Source organism: Petaurus breviceps, unplaced genomic scaffold (genome assembly GCF_028583685.1).
Source record: "Petaurus breviceps papuanus isolate PSGF00001 unplaced genomic scaffold, PetGlider_PUasm1.0 178, whole genome shotgun sequence".
NCBI classification, from domain to species: Eukaryota; Metazoa; Chordata; class Mammalia; order Diprotodontia; family Petauridae; genus Petaurus; species Petaurus breviceps.
In genome coordinates this window covers 18870407-18889297 of record NW_027185777.1, presented here as the reverse complement: position 1 = coordinate 18889297, position 18891 = coordinate 18870407, and the positions used below count along the sequence as shown (strand labels likewise).

Here is an 18891-nt window from a genome sequence, read left to right as displayed (position 1 = left end):
TCCTAGCCCATTGTTCAGTGGTTTTTATACTTGACTGCTGGGCCAGGTGACCCTGTGTGAGACACTGAACCAGTTTCTGCCTCGGTTTCCTCAGCTGTAAAGAGGATAATAATAGCTCTTACCTTCCAGGATTGTTGTGAGTATCAAACAAGATAATATTTGCAGTGCACTTATTTAGCACAGTGCCTGATACATAGTAGGTGCTAAATAAATGCTAATTCCCTTCCCTTTTCCTTCCAGTGCAGGCATGGGACTGTGAATCCAAGCCCAAGTGTCTCATTCAGCCCTAGTTAGTACTCCATGGTTGACCTCAAAATTCTGGGTCTCCATGTCATGTTATAAAAGTAAGATTTTTTTTAATTACAAATTTAAGGAGTAACTTTGTAAGATCCTATTTTTAGTATTATATCTAGTTATCTTAATTGTAACCATTAGAGTGTTGGTTTATTACTTCCTTTTTATATTGGAAAATGACTTATGAAACATTTGTTTATATTTAATCTATTGAAATAACAAAATTAGTTGACTAACAGCATTTATATTTCAGGGCACAATTGACTGATTTTAATAAGTAAATGTTGGATGGTAATAATATTAATAGCTAACATTTATCTAGCATTTATTATGTGCCAGGCACTATACTAAGCACTTTACCATAATTATCTCATTTGATCCTCATGACAACTGCCAGAGGTAGGTATTCTTATTATCCCTCCTTTACAGATGAGGAAACTGAGGCAAACAAGTTAAGTAACTTGCCCAGGGTCATGTTGCTAGTATCTATGGCTTAATCTGACCTCAGGCCTTCCTGACTCTAGGCCCAGTGCTCTGTCCACTGTACTACAATGTATTAGATGCTGACACTAATGTGGCAGAAAGGATGAATAGAAGTTGATGTCCTTCTCATTAACACTTCATAGAGTGTTATTCAGCATTTGTAATTGCTGTGCCTAATTGCTGTTCTCTTATATGCAGGATTTGTGACTTCTGGTGAGTGAACTTTCTACAAAGTATATTTGACTAAACACAACAGTCAAAGTATAACTAGATCATATTACTAAGGAGATTTTTTAAATTTGATTTTCAAATATGTAAGTCAGTTCCTTAATGTTTTATGAGTAGTGAGGCATCTAGATAAGACCGTGATGGCAAGATTCATATTCTATGGAGAGAAATATGATTATGCTATAATAATAACATAAATTGAGTCTCCTACCTTATAATAAAGGGAGCACCTGACAAACAAGCTAGAAGTTAAGAAATTATTCTAGATCCACTTTGATTCTTTTACCATTCAGAAATAGGAATGTACAAGAACTCACATTGTATTTTATTGTTTCTGATTTTAGAAATGGGTTTCATCTTAGCATCCAGGTTTTGTAAACTGTATTTATCTGGATGACCTAATGTATTCGTTTTAGCAACATTTATCATAATAATGTCCTTTTCCAAGTTTGTGATCTTATTAGACTTTGACTAAAGTATATGTGCATATATGGCATGTATTTGTAGACATCCATGTATTTATTTTTGGTATAAGTGCATTTGGGTTTAGCTGGGAAAGGGGCTTTAATTTCTGTCTTTAAAAAACTAAAAATGTGCTTTCTCTAGGCTTCCTATTCTTATTTCAATATAATGAAGCTTCACTTGCCTAAAATATTTTTAAAGATTCAAAACTACAGAAGACATTTTTAAATTTTTTTTTTAATATGGTTTACTAACTCTCTTAAGACTTAGGGGAATTATGCTTTTCTGAAGCCAAAAGAAACCAAATCTTAGCAAGTATCTGTATTTTGTGTGCTTTAGGAAGAAGGTATTATTATGTATTATAGGTGCAAAAGCATTCTAAAATACATACTCTTTTCACCCTATTGGCACATCCCACACTCCTTTGCCTGCTTTTATAATGAAATGGTGGCAGTTGCTTGACTAAAACTATAAATTTTTTGAAATGATCTTCTGTTTAATTTAAATAAATTAATCTTTGTATATCTTAATTCTGTAGTACATTAGAATTCCTATGTAGAACTTGTGCTAATTAAGATAGGACCTGAACCAAAGTTTATTTTATTTAGCAGACTTCTTCAAATATAGACTAAGTCAAAAATGTAAATCCATATTTTGCTATCATTATTCGAAATACTTTTCCAAATAACTTTTTAGGTACTATTAAAAGCATCCATTTATGTGCACACAATTTACATGCTATGTAAAAATCAATTTATCTATTAAAATAGATCCTCTCAGTACTTAATAAGGGTAGCTAGGTTGCATAGTGGAGAGTGCTGGGCCTCAAGTCAAGAAGGTTCATCTATGATCTCAGACTGTGTGACCCTGAGCAAATCATTTAACCCTGTTTGCCTCTGTTCTTTTTCTGTAAAATGAGATGGAGAAAGAAATGGCAAACCACTCCATCATTTTTGCCAAGAAAACCCGAATTGGGTCAAGAAGACTTGACAAAACTGAAAAATCCCTGGACAACAATAGTCCTTAAAGGCCTAGTTTGAATGAATATGTTAGCCTAATTTGGATTACTATATGTACTTAAAAGTACAAACTACACTTGAAAAAAATTCACATTTTGACTTCCTGTAAATTGGCCCAAAGTAAAGGGATTTTGTTGTAAAATAAAGTTGTATTAAATTGAAACAGCAAATTATTAAAGATGTTTTGGAGTTAACTAGCTCATTAGCATATAAAATCAGAGGTTGCCTCATTTTTAACTACCTTACCTAAATCAGTATTGGAATGAGACATTGTTTGACAATTTAATTAGAGGAAGGATCTTAGGAAGAAACTTACTTTTATTATTTTATTATTATGTTTCTTTTGGTTGTGTGCTAAGATTTTAATCATGACTATGTTCAGGGAAAGAACGTAAATAACATAAGAACATAAAAAGTAAATAACAGGTAAAATTGCCCAGTTATAGAATGGGAAGGAGTAGATCAAGATGTAATTCTTTTTAATGTTTTTTTATTCTTAGTCACTCCGTCAAACTCTTAAATATCATATAAAAGATGCCATGTTAAGAATGTAAGTAATGTTAATGTAAATGACTAAATTAACAACAAAATTCCTTTTCTTTGGCTCATTCTGTGATATAGATAAACTCAAATCTCTTAGAAAATAGGAAAGGCAGCATTCAGGGAGAATTATTTCACCTGAAAAGAATGACTGGCCCATATCTAGTCAGAAAAGTCATGTCTTGACCTTGGAAAATAACTACAATTTCAGCTACTTTCTTTTAAATTTCAGGTCCTGCAGTAGATTGGTGGGCACTGGGAGTCTGCTTATTTGAATTTCTAACAGGAATTCCACCCTTCAATGATGAAACACCACAGCATGTATTCCAGAATATTTTGAAAAGGGGTAATTTTTTTTTTATTGAGACCTGTTTTACTAATTTGTTTTATTTATTTAGGCAACAGTTGACAAACCTCTATATGTGTTTATATTTGTAGATATTCCTTGGCCTGAAGATGAAGAAAAATTGTCTGATAATTGTCAGAGTGCAATAGAAATCCTTTTAACAATAGATAGTTCAAAAAGAGCTGGACTAAAAGGTAAGATTTAATATAATTTTACTTTAAGTTTTATGGATGCCTTTGTTTTTAACCTCAGTTTTTTCCTCTTATGTTGTCTGCCCCTTAGTTAATGAAATGTGTTTTTCTGATTAAGATCCCTATCTCATTTTTTAAAGATTTTGATTTCATCTCTGTTAATGTCAAATAACCAAGATTGGAAATTAACATAGATAAATGTTATCTCAACAAATGAATGTGACCAAAGAATATGAGCAAACAGATTTTGAAAGAATTGCAAGTAGTTAAACAATTTGGATTTGCTTCAGATCTCTAATAATAAGAGAGACGTGAATTAAAACAGTTCTGCAGTTTCATTTCTCAGCAAATTGGCAAAAAATGAAAATGGTTAATAATGTCAAAGAAGTTGTGAAAAGGCAAGCATAACTAATCCATTACTGGGGGTGTTTTAGTTGTTCTAACAATTCTGAAAGGCAATTTGGAATTTTATGGCCCAAAAGTTTTACTACATATATTTTGACCCAGTGATACCACTACTAGACTTACTCCCACAAAGAGACCAAATCAGAAGGAAAAGAACCTATATTCACAGAAATATTTTTAGCAGTTGTTTTTTGTTTTTGTTTTTGTAATGGCAAAAAAAAAAAAAAGACCCTGTAAACTAAGGGGTGAGGTGTACATCAGTTGGGAAATAGATTAAAAAATTATAGTATATGAAGATGATGAAAGGGATAGCTTTAGAGAAATATAGAAGAATTATTTGAACTGATATAGAGTGATGCAACCAGAACCAGGAGAACAATTTATATAGTAGCAACAGTGTTGTAAAAACAAACCAATTTGAAAGATATAAGAACTCTGAGGCAATGACCAAACACAGTCCTGGAGGACCAATGAAGAAGCGTGCTCGCTTCCGCGATGCCAGACAATACATTTATTTTTTGACCAATGTGGGAATTTGTTTTTCTTGACTATGCATTTATTTCAAGGATGTTTTTCTATTTTTTAAATAGAGATAGGCGGTGGACAGGAAAGAATCTGTGCTTATTAATTGAAAAATATTTTTTAGAAAGAGATAAAGGGAGCCCTCAGCAGCTCTGTAGGCTATAGGCCTTAAAATCTTTTTGACTCTTCATGCTACGTTTCTTCAACTTGAACTTAATAGTTACATTAAGCACCTACAAAATATGGAAGGATCTGTGCAATCAGTCCATCTTTATCCTTTTAGTCGTCTGAGGAAAACTGGTCCCTACTGCATAATAATTCTTCTCACATACCACTTTTTGAAGAATTGAACCATTGCACCTCAAATCAAAGAAGACTCAAGAATTGGTACACCAACTCTCCCAAGAAAATGTATAGTCTAATGCATTGTTCAAAGTACTGGGACTTGGGGTATGAAGAAGATTGTGTAATTGATTGTAGAAATGGTGTGCTTCAGTTGCTTTTCTTTTTCTTTTTTTTAAGCAATCAGGGTTAAGTAACTTGCTCAAGGTTACACGGCCAGTTATTTCTGGGTGTGGTGCTAAGTATCAGAGCCCAGATTTGATCCCAGGTCATCCCGACTCTGGGGACGGTGCTCTTACTCACTGAGCCACCTGGCCGCCCCAATATGGAAGCATATTTTGTCATTGCATTGATCAGAGCTAAATCTTTCTTCTTTATAGCATTGCTATTGTACAAATTATTCTCCAGATTCTGTTCACCAACTCCTCTATTCATAAATATATTATTTATAAATATATTTATAATAATATATAAATAATATTTTTTTCTTGCTCCTCTGATTAGTTTATAATGTGATCATTCATATATAAGATGTATATCTATTTTGAACTTATCTCTTTTTACGTTGTGATGTGCTGGTATAAATCCAATTTCTGTTTGAGTGTTTTCCAGTTTTCCCTGCAGTTCTTTAGAATGAGTGTTAGCTCCAGAAATTAGGGTGTTTTGGTTTATCCAAACTATGTTTTTCTGCAGTGGGTTTTGTACCTAATCTGTTACACTGATCAAAATCTATTTTTTTTTAACCAACACCAAGTAGTTTTGATGATTATTGTTTGTGTTTGAGGCCCCCTTTCTCCCATTGTTCTTTTGTTATTTTCTTTAAGACTTTTGATCTTTTGTTCCTCCAACTGAATTTTTGTTATTATATTTTCTAACTCTGTAAAGGGATCTATTGGTAGTTTGATTACTAGGACACTAAATAATTAAATTAACAGATATTTTCATCTTAAGTATTTTGGTCAGATCCACCCAGTTATTAGGTTTGCCTTATTTTCTACATAGTTGTTTTTGTATAGTTACTCTGTGTGTCTTGTATTATGTAGTTACTTTGGATGAGATTTCTTTGTCTCTTTTTTTTAAAAATAGAAATGGCATTATATTTTGTCACAAGGGCTTTTTTTGTACCTATTCATAATAATGATATGATTTTTGTTCTTGTTGTTACTGTGATCTATTGTGTTTATAGTTTTCTTTTCTTTTTTTTATTTGCTTTTTGTAGGGGAAGGGCAGGGCAATTGGGAGTAAGTGACTTGCCCAAGGTCACATGGCTAGTTTTAAGTGTCAGAGCCCAGATTTGAACTCTGGTCCTCCTGACTCCAGGGCCTGTGCTCTATTCACGGTGCCACCTAGCCACCCCTATAGTTTTCTTAATATTTAACCAACCCCAAACCAAGAATCACTTATTCAGCAAAACTGAGTATCATCTTTCAGGGGAAAATATGGTCATTCAGTGGAATAGAGGACTTTTCAAGCATTCTTAATGAAAAAACCAGAGTTGAATAGAAAATTTGACATCCAGATACAAGAAGCAAGAGAATCTTGAGAAGGTAAACAGGGAAAAAAAATCATAAGCCACTGTTCAAAGTTGAACTATTAACATTCCTACATGGAAAAATGATAATTGTAACTGATGAAACTTTTCTCAGTATGAAAATAGTTGAAGGGAATAGAATATATATATGTCTATATCGGAGGGTATACGGGCATATGAATATATATGTGAATGTGTGTATATATGCTTACAGGTATACGTAGATAGAGGGCACAGGACCAATTTAATAGGAAGGGATGATACTTAAAAGGGGAAATTAAGAGGTGAGAGAGGAATATAACAAGAGAAGATGGGGAGAGACAGAATGGGGTAAACAATCTCATAAAGAAGAGGCAAGGGAAAAGGGTTACAATGGAGGGGAAGAATAGGAAGACAAAAGGGAATGGGTCAACCTTATTCTCATTGAATTTGGCTCAGGGAGGGAATGAAATACATACTAAATAGGGTATCTCACCCTCTAGGAGAGTGGGGGGGGGAAGGGGATGAGAGTGGGGATGATGAAAGAGAGGGCAGGGTGGAGGGGAGGGAAGTTGGAAGCACTCACTTTTGAAAAGGGACGGGATCAAAGTAGAGAATAGAACAAGTGGGTGGTGGGATAGGAGGGAGGGAAATATAGTCAGTCTTTTACAACATATCTACTATGTTAATTTTATTCGCTACACATGTACAATCTATACTGAACTGCTTATCTTCCCAGTAAGGGTGGGTGACAAGGGAGGAAGGGAATGAATCTGGAATTCAAAGTTTTAAAATCAAATGTTTAAAATTATATATACATATATTATTATTAATACTATCTTACTTGTAATTGGGAAAGAAGATATACAGGCACTGGGGCATAGAGATCCACCATGCCCTACTGGAAAAGTCTAAGGGGGTATGGGAGAGAGCAGATTGGAGGAGGAGATATCCTGTGGGATTGCTATTCTGGGGTGGTGGGTAGGGGAAAAAACGGGGAGAAAATTTGTAACTCAATCTGGCAGAAATGAATGATGTAAATCAGAAGCTAATAAAGCATTTGAAAAATGAAAAAAAAATTTAACCAACCCTTTATTCCTGGTGTAAATTCAACCTGGTCATAGTGCTTAATCTTCGTGATATGTTGCTTCTTTACTATCATTTTATTTAATTTTTTTTTGATTCACTAGGAATATTGATCTCTAAATTTTCCTTTTCTCTTTCTTCCTGGTTTTAGATATCAAGAACGTATTTGTTTTATATGAGGAATTTGCTAGAATCCTTTTTCCAATTTTGCAGATACCTTATATAATCTTGGAATTAATTTATCTTTGAATGTTTGGTAGAATTCACTTAAAAATATATTTGCTTCTGGGATCTTTGTGGGGGAGTTCACTTATGGCTTATCCAGTTTCTTTTTCTGAGATTAGGCTAAGAAAACAACAATAATTATGGCTGACATTTTTATAGGGCTTTAAGGTTTGCATAGTGTTTTACATGTTATCACATTTGATCTTCACAACAACCTGTGAGATGGTGCTGTTATTGCCGTTTTACAGAGGAGGAAACTGAGGCTGAGGGGTTAAGCCCAAGGTCACATGGCTAGTGAGAGTCTAAAGAAAAATAAGAGTTTCGTGCTCTGCTTCCTTTCTTTTATTGTTGGGTTCTTAGGCCTTTCTGTGCAGCTTCATTGTATTGAATGTGATTTTCATCATAAAGTAAGCAAAGAAAAAGCAGTTGCCAGAAGAACAAAGACAAAGAAAATCAGAAAGGCAGTAATGATAACAAAGACTCAAGACCATTTACAGCAATAGGGATTTTGAACTAAGAGGATTGCTCTACTGAGCAGTCTTGATTGGTAAGATCTGAAATGTTCAAAATTGGGTGACAGATTTTACCTAGAGGTGCTTTAGCTGGTAACTAACTGTTAAGCTTTCAGCTTAAGCAGCAGTGACATTTACGAGGTAGTAATAACAATCTTCTCTTCATAATTGCCTTCCTCATTCCTGGAGGAACCACTCTAAGAGAGGAAGATGAGGATAGCTTCCCCTTTCCCCTGGCCTCATTCCTGGGCTTCTCTCCTTACCTAATTCCATCCTTCTTTTCTCCTGAGCACATTTGCCATTTCAGGAAGAATGGTTATGTTTTGGTGCTTTGATTTTTACCCATGGTCTGAAAAAGTGCCACCCTGACAGCAAGCATTTATTAAAATGCCTCCTGTGTGTTGGACGCCATGCTAAGTGCTGGGGATACACGTACAGTAGTTGTGAAGGCAAGTTTCAAAAATAATCCTGGTTGAATTTACTCAGAGATTTTGAGTTAATAATCCGGACTTTTTGAATGCATGTTATTGATGCTATTGTGGTTTTTAACCACCATTCCTTCTATTTTAAGAAAACCAATATTGAAGTGATAGTATCTTTCTGTCTGCATCTTCTTTTCTCTCCTCAGTGGGCTTTTTTCCAGTGCTTTATTCATAGTCACTTCTTTCCTAGTTTATTTGCTTCTTTGTGTCTTTTTGTTTGGCAGCTAAAGAAGTTTTCTTTGTCTTACCAGTTTCCTCTACCAAATACAGATTATCACCTCCCCAATTCCTAGAGAGTTGCCTGGAGACATTACAGGTTAAGTGACCTGCCCAGGATCACATCATCAGTATTTGTCCAAGATGGGATTTGAACTCAGATCTTCCTGACTCACAGGCCAGCTTTATGTCCACTATGTCACATTGCTTCATATTCATAGAAGCCCTTTTGTGATAGCAAGAAAATAGAAACAAAGTAGATTCCCATTAATTGGGGAATGACTGAATACAATAGACTATTATTGGACCATAAAGAAACCTTTCTATAATTTTTCATGTAAGCATATAAATGGTCAGTAAAAAATTTTTGTGTATGTACAGCCCTTGTGTATATTTACATATTTGAAGATTATTTTCCTCTACTACTATACAAATAATTATGTACATTGTAAAGTTTATACAAGGGGCAGCTAGATGGTGCAGTGGATAGAGCACTAGCCCTGGAGTCAAGAGGACCTGAGTTCAAATCCAGTTTCAGACACATATTAGCTGTGTGACCCTGGGCAAGTCACTTAACCCCGATTGCCTCCAAAAAATAAAAATAAAACTTACAAAAAAGAGAAATTTAAAAGGAAGAGACAAAGATGAAATAACATTTGATTGTAGAGGCAGTAGGGAAAGCCACTGAATTTGGGTAGAGAAATGGTGTAGTCAGGTATGTGCTTTAGGAAATTCACTTTGATGACTGAGTAGAGGATAGATTGTTGATGAGAGACTGTTTTTGGGAGGCTTTTGGAATAGGTCAGGTGGGAGGTGATGAGGATCATGGCTCCTATTAGAGAGATGGATGGATGTGACAAATGTCAACTGAGAACTGGTAAGATCCGCTGATCACCTTTGCGGGGTGAAGGAGAATGAAGAGGCCAGGATGACACTGAGCCTTCAAACCTGGGTGACAGGAAGGTTGCTGGGGCCTTGTATAGAAATAGGGAAACTTGGAAGAGGATTAGAAAAGAGGGGAAAAGATGATGTAATGCGATCTGCAGTGCATCATACAAACCCTCCGTGTCTGCTAACCCTCTGCAGCTCATTGGGTCAAAGTGAAGAGGAGTGCATTTATTCACTGCTCATTGCCCTGGGTGGCTGAGGAAGCACGTTTTCCCAGTGCTACTTGTTTAGTTGCTGCTGAGGGGACCTAGATAGTTGTTTATATTTATATATAGGTAGATAGCATTATATGGAACTCTAAGATTTGTAAAATTCTTGACATAGGCTGTAATCTGGGCCCTGATACCCCTTTAGAGATGATGAGAGTGTTGAGACTTGTACAGTGGAGAGTGGGGGGATGGATGTAGTTGTGTTAGAGAGAAGCTCTGATTGGCTGTCAGAGGGAGGCAGGTTGCTGCCTAACTTTTCCACCTTCCCACTTGGCAAAGGGGAGGTGGTGGCTGGGGAAGAGGAAGAAAGTACTTGATTATAGAAAAATAATTTTATGCTTCTATAAAACAGGCATGTCACAATAAGGTAAAATACCATTGGGAGACATTTTCATTTAATATTTTAACATGAATACTCATTGAGTGAAGCAGAATTTTGGTAATGATGTCATACCTGAGTTTTTGTTTTTCTTTTTTTCAAGAGCTGAAAAAGCATCCTCTCTTCAGGGATGTGGACTGGGAGAATCTGCCAAATCAAACTATGCCTTTCATACCTCAACCAGATGATGAAACAGACACTTCCTATTTTGAAGCCAGGAACAATGCTCAGCATTTGACAGTATCAGGCTTTAGTTTATAGCACTAGAAAAAAGATAACTATCTTTCCTGTTTGATCTACCTTGTGATAAGAATGGGCTTGCATTTTCTGTAATACCAGATTAGGTCAGTAGTTGAAGGAAAATTGCATGTTAATTTGGATCGGTCTGCTTTTGTTTTATATTGACTACAGATATACAGATTTGTAAGACCAGTAGTTTTATCTTCATCTAAGAGATTAATGTATGTCTTTAAATTTGCCTTTTTTCAATGTTTCCAGTTATAAAAATCAGTAGTTTTATCATAATCTGAGAAATTGTTGTACAATCTTTAAATTTCCTTTTTCTACTTTATTTTTATTGCACTTTAAAAGTATTAGCAAAACTGATATATCACTTTAGAGAGAGTGAATCTGATTTCCCTCCCTCCCCCTTATCTGCTGCTCTTAATGCATCCAGTTTCTAGAATTGTTTGCAATGAAAAATATATTGTTGATGTACTTAAATGTTACATAGGTTGGGGCAGCTAGGTGGCACAGTGAATAGAGCACGGGCCCTGAAGTCAGGAGGACCTGAGTTCAAATTTGGCCTCAGACACTTAACACAAAAACTAGCCGTGTGACCTTGGGCAAGTCACTTAACCCCAATTGCCCTCCAAAAAGTAAAAAATTAAAATTTAAAAAATTTAAAAATGTTATTTAGGTTGTATATGTTTAGTAACAAAATCCTCTTCTCAAGGTCAGTAATGTGAGGCAGTATCTAAGATACAGTCAAGATTTATGTCCTAACACGTCAAAACCCCATTTCAGTGTGTAATTCTTTTGTTGAATTAGAAATGAACATGAGAAGCAGCAAGCTAGGTTGGTTACAGCTAGATATTATGCTAGTAATGTTGCTGAAAAACTTTGTACTATCTGCATTTGTAGCATTTTTATAAGTTTTAGTGGTGTTTTGAAAATATTTTGTCTATCTAAAATAATTTGGAAAAAATACTCATAAGTAACACTGATAGCCTACCTCTAAAATGACTAATAAAAGTAATTGTCACACATTTGAATAGTTCATATATCAGCCTGAGAAAGTACCGGTTTTTTAAAAATCAGTGTTAATCAAAATTTTAAATGTAGGTTTTGAAAATCTCATAGAAACCTTGTGCACTTTGTTAAAAGATAAAAGCGAAAATATATATAGATTCTCTGCTAATAGAGAAAAAATTAAATGTTGTGTTCCTAAATTGTCACTTTTTACATTTAAGTATTGTTAGAGATACAATTGTCTAGGCACTAGTTGTGTTAACGAAAGCTGTAGTGGAACCTTACTGTGCTTTGATGGATGCTGCTGGAGGGTGAGGGTATTCACTTTTTTATCTCTTCATTCCCAGCCCCCAGCACAGGGACTCACTTGGAGTGAATGCCTTTGTTGAATTTCACTCTCCTTTAGCTGGTGCTCAGAACTTTTTAGCTTCATCTCCTGATCTTCCTTCTTCATCACCTCTTCCTTAACAAGTTATTTTCACTCTTACATAAAGCTGATCCTCCTGTTTGTTCCTCTGTCTCCTTACAAATTGTAGATCTTCCCCAATTATAGAGAAACCTTTCCATGGACACACTGCTCTTCTCTTCACGTCCTTTATGGTCTCTCAGATATTACCCTGGCCATATTTCATCTAGTCTCTATCCCTGGAGTGTACTCTCCAAACACCTCTGCCATTCTGAATCTTTCTCTAGTTCTTTACAGGCTCAGCTGAAACACCACACGTGAGGTCTTTTATGAATCCCCAAAAGCTAGGGCCTTGCCCACCTTTCCCCCCCATTCCAATTACTTTGTATATCTATCTTTTATATGTATGTAGTGTACATGTTCTATTTCCCCAGTAGAATTCCTTGAAGACAAGGACTGTTCTCCCTACAAGGGCCAGGCACAAAGCCTGGTACACAGTAGGTACTTAAGAAGTGCTTGTTCACTGATCCTCTGGATTCTAATTCAGATTAGAAGAACATGGGCAAAGTAATTTCTCATTACTGTTTTTATTTTGTATTCAGCTTTACAGTAAAGAAACAACTGAAGAGAAGAAATATTTCATTAAAAAAAATACCCTTGTCAATTTAAAATCAGATTTTGTTAAACAAAGCATGAACATTAAATCCTAAAATTACATCTTTTGTTTTTTATGTACAAGAGCTGTGTGCAAAGTGCTTTTCAAACTACAAAATAAGATTTTGGGACAGGATAGAAAGTAGTGACCCCAAGAGATAACTCCTGAACGACCTGCAGTTGATCACAGCTGCTTACATTCGAAAAGTCTGATTAAACTAGCCAAAAAGGTCATCTGTGTCCCCCCCATCGTACTATGAGAGGCCCCTAATTTTACTACCTTTTTTGAAAATCATTTTACAGCTACTTCATCGATACAGGTTTGGTACTTTTTCATATGCAATTAGATGACCTGCTTTTATTTTTTTTTTCAAAAAGGTAAGGTAATTTTTGCTTGTTTCTTAAGCAGATGTTAGTAATCAATCCCTTTCACACAGAATTAAAGAAAAAGCTAGCAAGGGATTTTGTAAGGAAAAGGAAGGGCTGAAATGCCAATTTAAAAAATATATATTTTCCCTCTAGAAAAAGGCCATCCTTGTGAATTAGGGTTAGATTAATTTTTCTGATTAAAAATACACTGTATTCAGTACGGTGCTCTGCTGGGTATCATTTTTCAGGATGCAAATACATGACACTGTGACTTTATCAGTGGATCTTTAAAGCACATGCTAATAGAATGAGCCGATGACTTTTCCTGTCACAGGATCATTTTGTACATAGAAGTAATCATTCCTTCCCAGGGCACCAATTCAAATCTTTCTACCCTCAAAACCCAAAAGTTACCATGCCTTTGAAAGTTTCTGTCACTTGAGGTATAGTTTAATCAAATGGCAGCCAGATGCCCACTATCTCACATTATCTTCACAACATCCCTATGGTTAGGTACATTGCAAATATTATCCCCAGGTGGATAAACTGAGGCACTAAGAGGTTAAGTGATTTATTCATGGCAACATGAATTACTGAAATCATCTGTTGAGCAACTGTTAAATCATGAGTTTTCTATACTTTGTAAAAAAAAAAAAAGTATAAATAAGTTTTCATTTATATTTCAAAGCACCCCGTGCAGAAACTACAATCCTTCCCCTAAAGAAAGTGATTACCAAGGAATAGGTATAGGTGGTTGATTCAAATTATTATTTGTACATTGCGGCATCAGCCTATACTCTGAAATATCAAGCCCAACTCATCACTTCTATCATGCAGTACATGCACCTCCCTTGAACTGTTTCTGGAAATAAAATGAGCATAGTATGGGGAAGCCACTTCCACTCTGGCCAGGTGGGGAGCTCTGAAACCCACCTATGTAGTGAAGGAAGATGTCAAACAAGGTCAGGATTTAAAATGCCCCCCAAATGTTAGGATAATGAAGCACAGTGCAGTCCACAAAGTCAACTCTGAAACAGCTTCCCTTGGCAATGTGGCCTTCTTTGCCATAGTAATTCAGTGACTACTATATGAATTCTATTTTCATTTGACATCTAGGTTTTTGCCCCTGAGTCACATCCTTTTGCACATTCAGGGCTTCCCTCCCACTCCCATCCCCATCATTAGTTTGCAACCAAAAAACCGAGTCAAAATTCCCACAAAAATCTGTCTCATTACCAGTGTGCTGAAAAAGCAGTTAATATTTCTACATTGGAGATAATTAGGTAAATATGTTACCAAACAATAATAATTTAATGTCCTTCAAGTCCAAGGATGGGATAATTCTATGTATGCTATTTGTCAACTAGTGGAGAATGATCATTCAAGTATCAGTAACATTATTTAGTCTTGAAGATAATCATCTTTGTAGTGCTAAAAGAACAAAAGCCCAACACCACCCCACCCACCCAGGCTGCTGAAGCAACAAAGCCAAGTGTCGCCATCATCAGCCTGCCACTCCCCGGGGTACACCATGCTCCTTCTCACTCCGATGCCTTCAAGTCCCAGCAGTGGTAGATAAAGCGGAAGCACCCCCACTCAATTCAGTTTCCTTAAAAAAGAAAGAGACATCAGTTTGCCTAAGTTCTGTCTGAGTATTAAACATTTCAACAGAAAAGAGCCCTAAGAATAGCCCAATTTAAAAGAGAAGGAAAACATCAGCACTGCAAACAACGATCACAGAACTGCCCCACATGACAGGCAGTACTCAACTCCAAGTGGCTGAACAAGATGAATTAACAGCTAGCATTTATACGATGCTGTAAGGCTTGCAAAGCACCAGAAAAATACCTCATTTGATTCTCATAACCCCCTTGGGAGGGAGGTGTTCTACCTATCTTACAGATGAGGACACTGAGGCAGACACCTTGCCAGTAAGTGTCTGATAATCCAGCACTGCATTATGCCCTGCACCACCTGGAGGCCTCTTTTTAACAAATAAATGATAATTTAAACATCTTTTTTCCCCCAGTATCCCTGGATACTGAATAGATGAATTGCTTAGTAGGACATCTATCCCTTTGCAGTACAACCTACAGGGCCCCTAGACCAGATGTCATTGTGCCCAGAATTCTGTCAGAGAATGTGGTCATTCCCTTATGTAATTTCCCAGTAAGGAACAGCTCATCAAATTAGTATGAATTAATTTGTCAGACCATTTTTCTTTTGATCAAGAAGGAGTCCTATAAGACAGGTAGGAAAGGTAGGAAAAGGGCATATGAGTAGCATAAAGAAAATACTGTGACCCCTAGAAGGGGTATATTTGTATGTATTTATATATGCATACATACATAAATGTGTGTATAAATGTAGGTATATAGTGTTTATAAAAAGTCTGTATTTTGAGAGCTGACAGGTAAGACAGGGAAGTATGCAGTCGGTCTTTTCTCACCTCCCTGATGCCATTTTCTCTCCTGTTTTTTAAAAGAAAAAAATCTAGCAAAATACCATTTTGTGGTCTTTTTTAGTAGAGACATGTCTACCGGCCCTTGTGATTAACCCGTCCTACTTCTGTGACCTTTATCCTCTACTTCTCCTTTGCTGCTTTCTCTGTTTCTTTGCTTTATTTTCATTCTCTACCTCTCTCCACTTTCTGACCCAAAATGATACACAAAGAAAAAAGAAAGAAATTGCAGGGGCTGGGATGAAAGGGCAGATAGAAATATATGAAGGAGAAAGTGAGACAATTCCCACATCTTTCTGCACTGAATAAAACGTATAAATCCCATGACATCTGACCCAAATGCCTTTACTGTGGAGTACAGGTGCCCCAGTATTCTTCAAAGCTATGAATGGCTTCAAAGTACAAACCCCAAGTGGCCTCTGTTGTCTGGAGATGAGCACAGTTAAACTGATAGAGGTTCATCATCGAGGCTTTGGCCACAAGGTGACTACCATAACCCCTGAAACCATATACTAGGAGACAGAATGGTTCCAATACACACACTGTATTAGTGAAGGGAGTATCCACTCCAATGAAATGTAAACATAATGCCCATCCCACTGGATACTGATGGGGTGCTAATGATGGACCCCTAAAATGCCCTGGACTTTCCCACATGGCTCAGTCCCTGACATTTGCCTGAGGCATCTGGCCCACCCCAGCCCACCTTGATTACTTAAACAGCTTACTTGATACCCCTTAATCTCATCCAGGCCCCTTTCTCTGTTATCTCTGGACCACTCCAGGCTACTTGACACTCCTAGCTCCATCCAGGTCTTCCCACAGTCTTTCTATATAAAAAAATCTATTTTATCCTCATCAAATGTTGAAATTCCTTAAGAATCTAGCCTCTCTGTAATGGTGTCACAAATAGCATAGACTCACTAGGAGTCTGGCCTGCTTCTACTGACAATAAACTCGCTACTTGGACTGAAAGAAGCCTTGAGTGGTCCAATTCTGTCAAGGCAGAACCCCGACCTTTACCCTTGCATTTCAGTGTTCCTATCACCCTTAGACCACAACAGGTACTGTTCCATTAGTTTAAAATTGCATTCTTCATATGAATTTCGTGCTGGGTGATTAGATATCCTATTTGTATAGTGTGTATTTTTAACTATTGTCCTCTGTTCCAATAAATTCTTTTCAGAAGGTTATTTCTTTACGTTTTTTTTTTTATTTGCAAATTTGGGATGGGTTCATGGAAAAAGAGATGAAGAGAATCAAAGGAAAAGGGATATAAGACAAGCAGAGTCCCTACCCTGCCCCAGTTAGCTAGGTACTACCACATGTCTAAGAATGCACTGCTGGGGGAAGGGGATGATAATTTTTTTTTTAAGCAATCAGGGTTAAGTAACTTGCTCAAGCTTACACTGCCACTTATTTCTGGGTGTGGTGCTAAGTATCTGAGCCCAGATTTGATCCCCAGGTCATCCTGACACTGGGGCCAGTGCTCTTACTTGTTGAGCCACCTGGCTGCCCCTGGGGATGATAATTCCAATGCTCAATTTTTCATCCTGGCTCTTCTGTCCAAGATTGCCTATTAAAGTACTACTCCAGAATCACTGACACTGTTCTTAGCTGCCTTTTCTCCCATCTCTGTACTCCTTGAAAATACCTTTTTAGCTATCTGCCCCATAATCCATTTACTTATTACTAAGTTTTCTGTGACTTGTGCTAAGGTAATAAATATTTAACTCATAAAAGAATCTGTGGTTGACTGTAATGGGAGAAGGTTAGAGCGTCTCCTTTTTCTCTGGGTGACGTGGGCATTTTAGGAATAGTTTTCTAAAGAATTCAGGAGAAATATAGGAAGATAATATGAACTGATACAGAGTGAAGTAAGTAGAGCCAGGAAAACTATCTACAATGATTACAGCAAAGTAAAGAACAGGAAAAAGAAAGTGGACATTTAAATGATCACTATAATGACCAAGCTTGGCCTGGCAGAAGAGCTGCCCCTACCTTCACAGCAGAGGTGAAAAACTATGGATGTGGAATTTTGCATACAGTCAGAAGTAGCAGATGTTTTGCTTATATGTTGTTTTTTCCTTTTTAATTTAAGGGGAGGAGTAAGGATATATTTGGAAATTCATGTGATGTAAAAACAAAATGAATCAATAAAAATGTAAAATAAATAGCCTCCTTGCGATAACACTTACCTTCCCAAACTAACCAGAGAATTAATTACTCCAACAGGAGAAATTTCAGCTCAGAAATGGCTGAGTTTTATTTTTGCACAAGTATATCCAAGGAGAAGATCTTGCCCAAATCATACATCACAGGTAGTTAGTAGTTCACTCATAGCTAGGCATACATGAATGTATGTATGCACATGTCTTTTAAGTTTCTCCTCCATGAGGGCTATATGGTATGGTAGAAGGTGCTGGCTTTAGAATCATGGAATCAGAAGATCTGAGTGGGAACACCACTTCTACTTACTGCCTGTGTGACCTTAGGTAAGTCACCTCTCCTCCCCCTGATCTGTAAAATGCAAGTGGTGGACTAGCTGGACCCGCCCCACGCGCGCACGCACACGCGCGCGCACACACACACACACGGCCTCTTCCTTAGCTTTAAATCTATGATCTTATGTCACTGCAGTTTTCTATCCTGCAAGTAGAAGGCAGGTAAAATAAGAATCCGTTTGAGGTTATACTCTGAGATTCAACCTCCATGGGTCTGCCCCTTTCTCCTGTTTCCTCCTCTCTCATCTTCCTCCTGGGCTTTACACTGTGCCCGGCTCCTCCCAGCCCCAAGTCTCCCTTTTTTTCCACCTCCCATGTAGTCCCTCCCCCTTCCAGCATCAGGCTCCTAATCGGTGCCTAAGTCCCTTCACAGCTGGGACTTACTTCTACTAAGAATGTGCCCAGCACCATGGCCTCTAAGGCTGCAGTGTTCTCCTTACACTCCTTTCCATGTAAACTGCTGTGGCTCTCACCTGAACCCAAACACTGCCCGGAGGTGCAGAGAGGCCACAGAAAGGTGAAGCACTTTACAGGAGCCTAAAACCTAAGGACCCACACCAGGGACTTCATAAACATTCAACAACAACTAAAGCATTCAAAATCGGTTTCAGTGACAAATACATTCAATATTCACCTTTCAATCAACATGATATTTTAAGGAAACAATGGACCAAGAGCTCAGAGTATAACCTCAAAGAATCTCAGAGTATAAGCTCAAACAGATTCTTATTTTTCCTGCCTTCTACTTGCAGGACAGAAAACTGCAGTGACATAAGATGACAGATTTAAAGCTAAGGAAGAGGCCGAGTGTGTGTGTGTGTGTGTGTGTGTGTGTGTGTGTGTGTGT

At 36.9% G+C, this 18891-nt stretch overlaps 4 protein-coding genes across 15 annotated transcripts in view; 1 reads left to right on the top strand and 3 right to left on the bottom strand.

The window, feature by feature from the left end:
• Positions 1-18891, bottom strand: part of RAB18 (RAB18, member RAS oncogene family) — a 508262-nt gene that overhangs the window by 407632 nt on the left and 81739 nt on the right. The window lies entirely within an intron of this gene.
• Positions 1-18891, bottom strand: part of YME1L1 (YME1 like 1 ATPase) — a 191677-nt gene that overhangs the window by 91053 nt on the left and 81733 nt on the right. The window lies entirely within an intron of this gene.
• MASTL (microtubule associated serine/threonine kinase like) overlaps positions 1-18891 on the top strand; it is a 109507-nt gene that overhangs the window by 30433 nt on the left and 60183 nt on the right. For 4 of the 6 annotated variants that reach the window (XM_069086333.1, XM_069086331.1, XM_069086330.1 and 1 more), the window contains 3 exons: positions 3259-3372; positions 3465-3566; positions 10503-10924. In XM_069086333.1, coding sequence (XP_068942434.1) covers positions 3259-3372; positions 3465-3566; positions 10503-10660 — 374 coding nt within the window. In that variant the 3' untranslated portion in view covers positions 10661-10924. Of the gene's footprint in view, positions 1-3258; positions 3373-3464; positions 3567-4773; positions 4797-10502; positions 10925-18891 lie in introns of those variants that run through there. The other 2 variants (XM_069086334.1, XM_069086332.1) reach the window with 2 other exon arrangements.
• ACBD5 (acyl-CoA binding domain containing 5) overlaps positions 12628-18891 on the bottom strand; it is an 88003-nt gene continuing 81739 nt past the window's right edge. For all 6 annotated transcript variants that reach the window (XM_069086348.1, XM_069086350.1, XM_069086347.1 and 3 more), the window contains one exon: positions 12628-14688. In XM_069086348.1, coding sequence (XP_068942449.1) covers positions 14676-14688 — 13 coding nt within the window. In that variant the 3' untranslated portion in view covers positions 12628-14675. The remainder of the gene's footprint in view (positions 14689-18891) is intronic.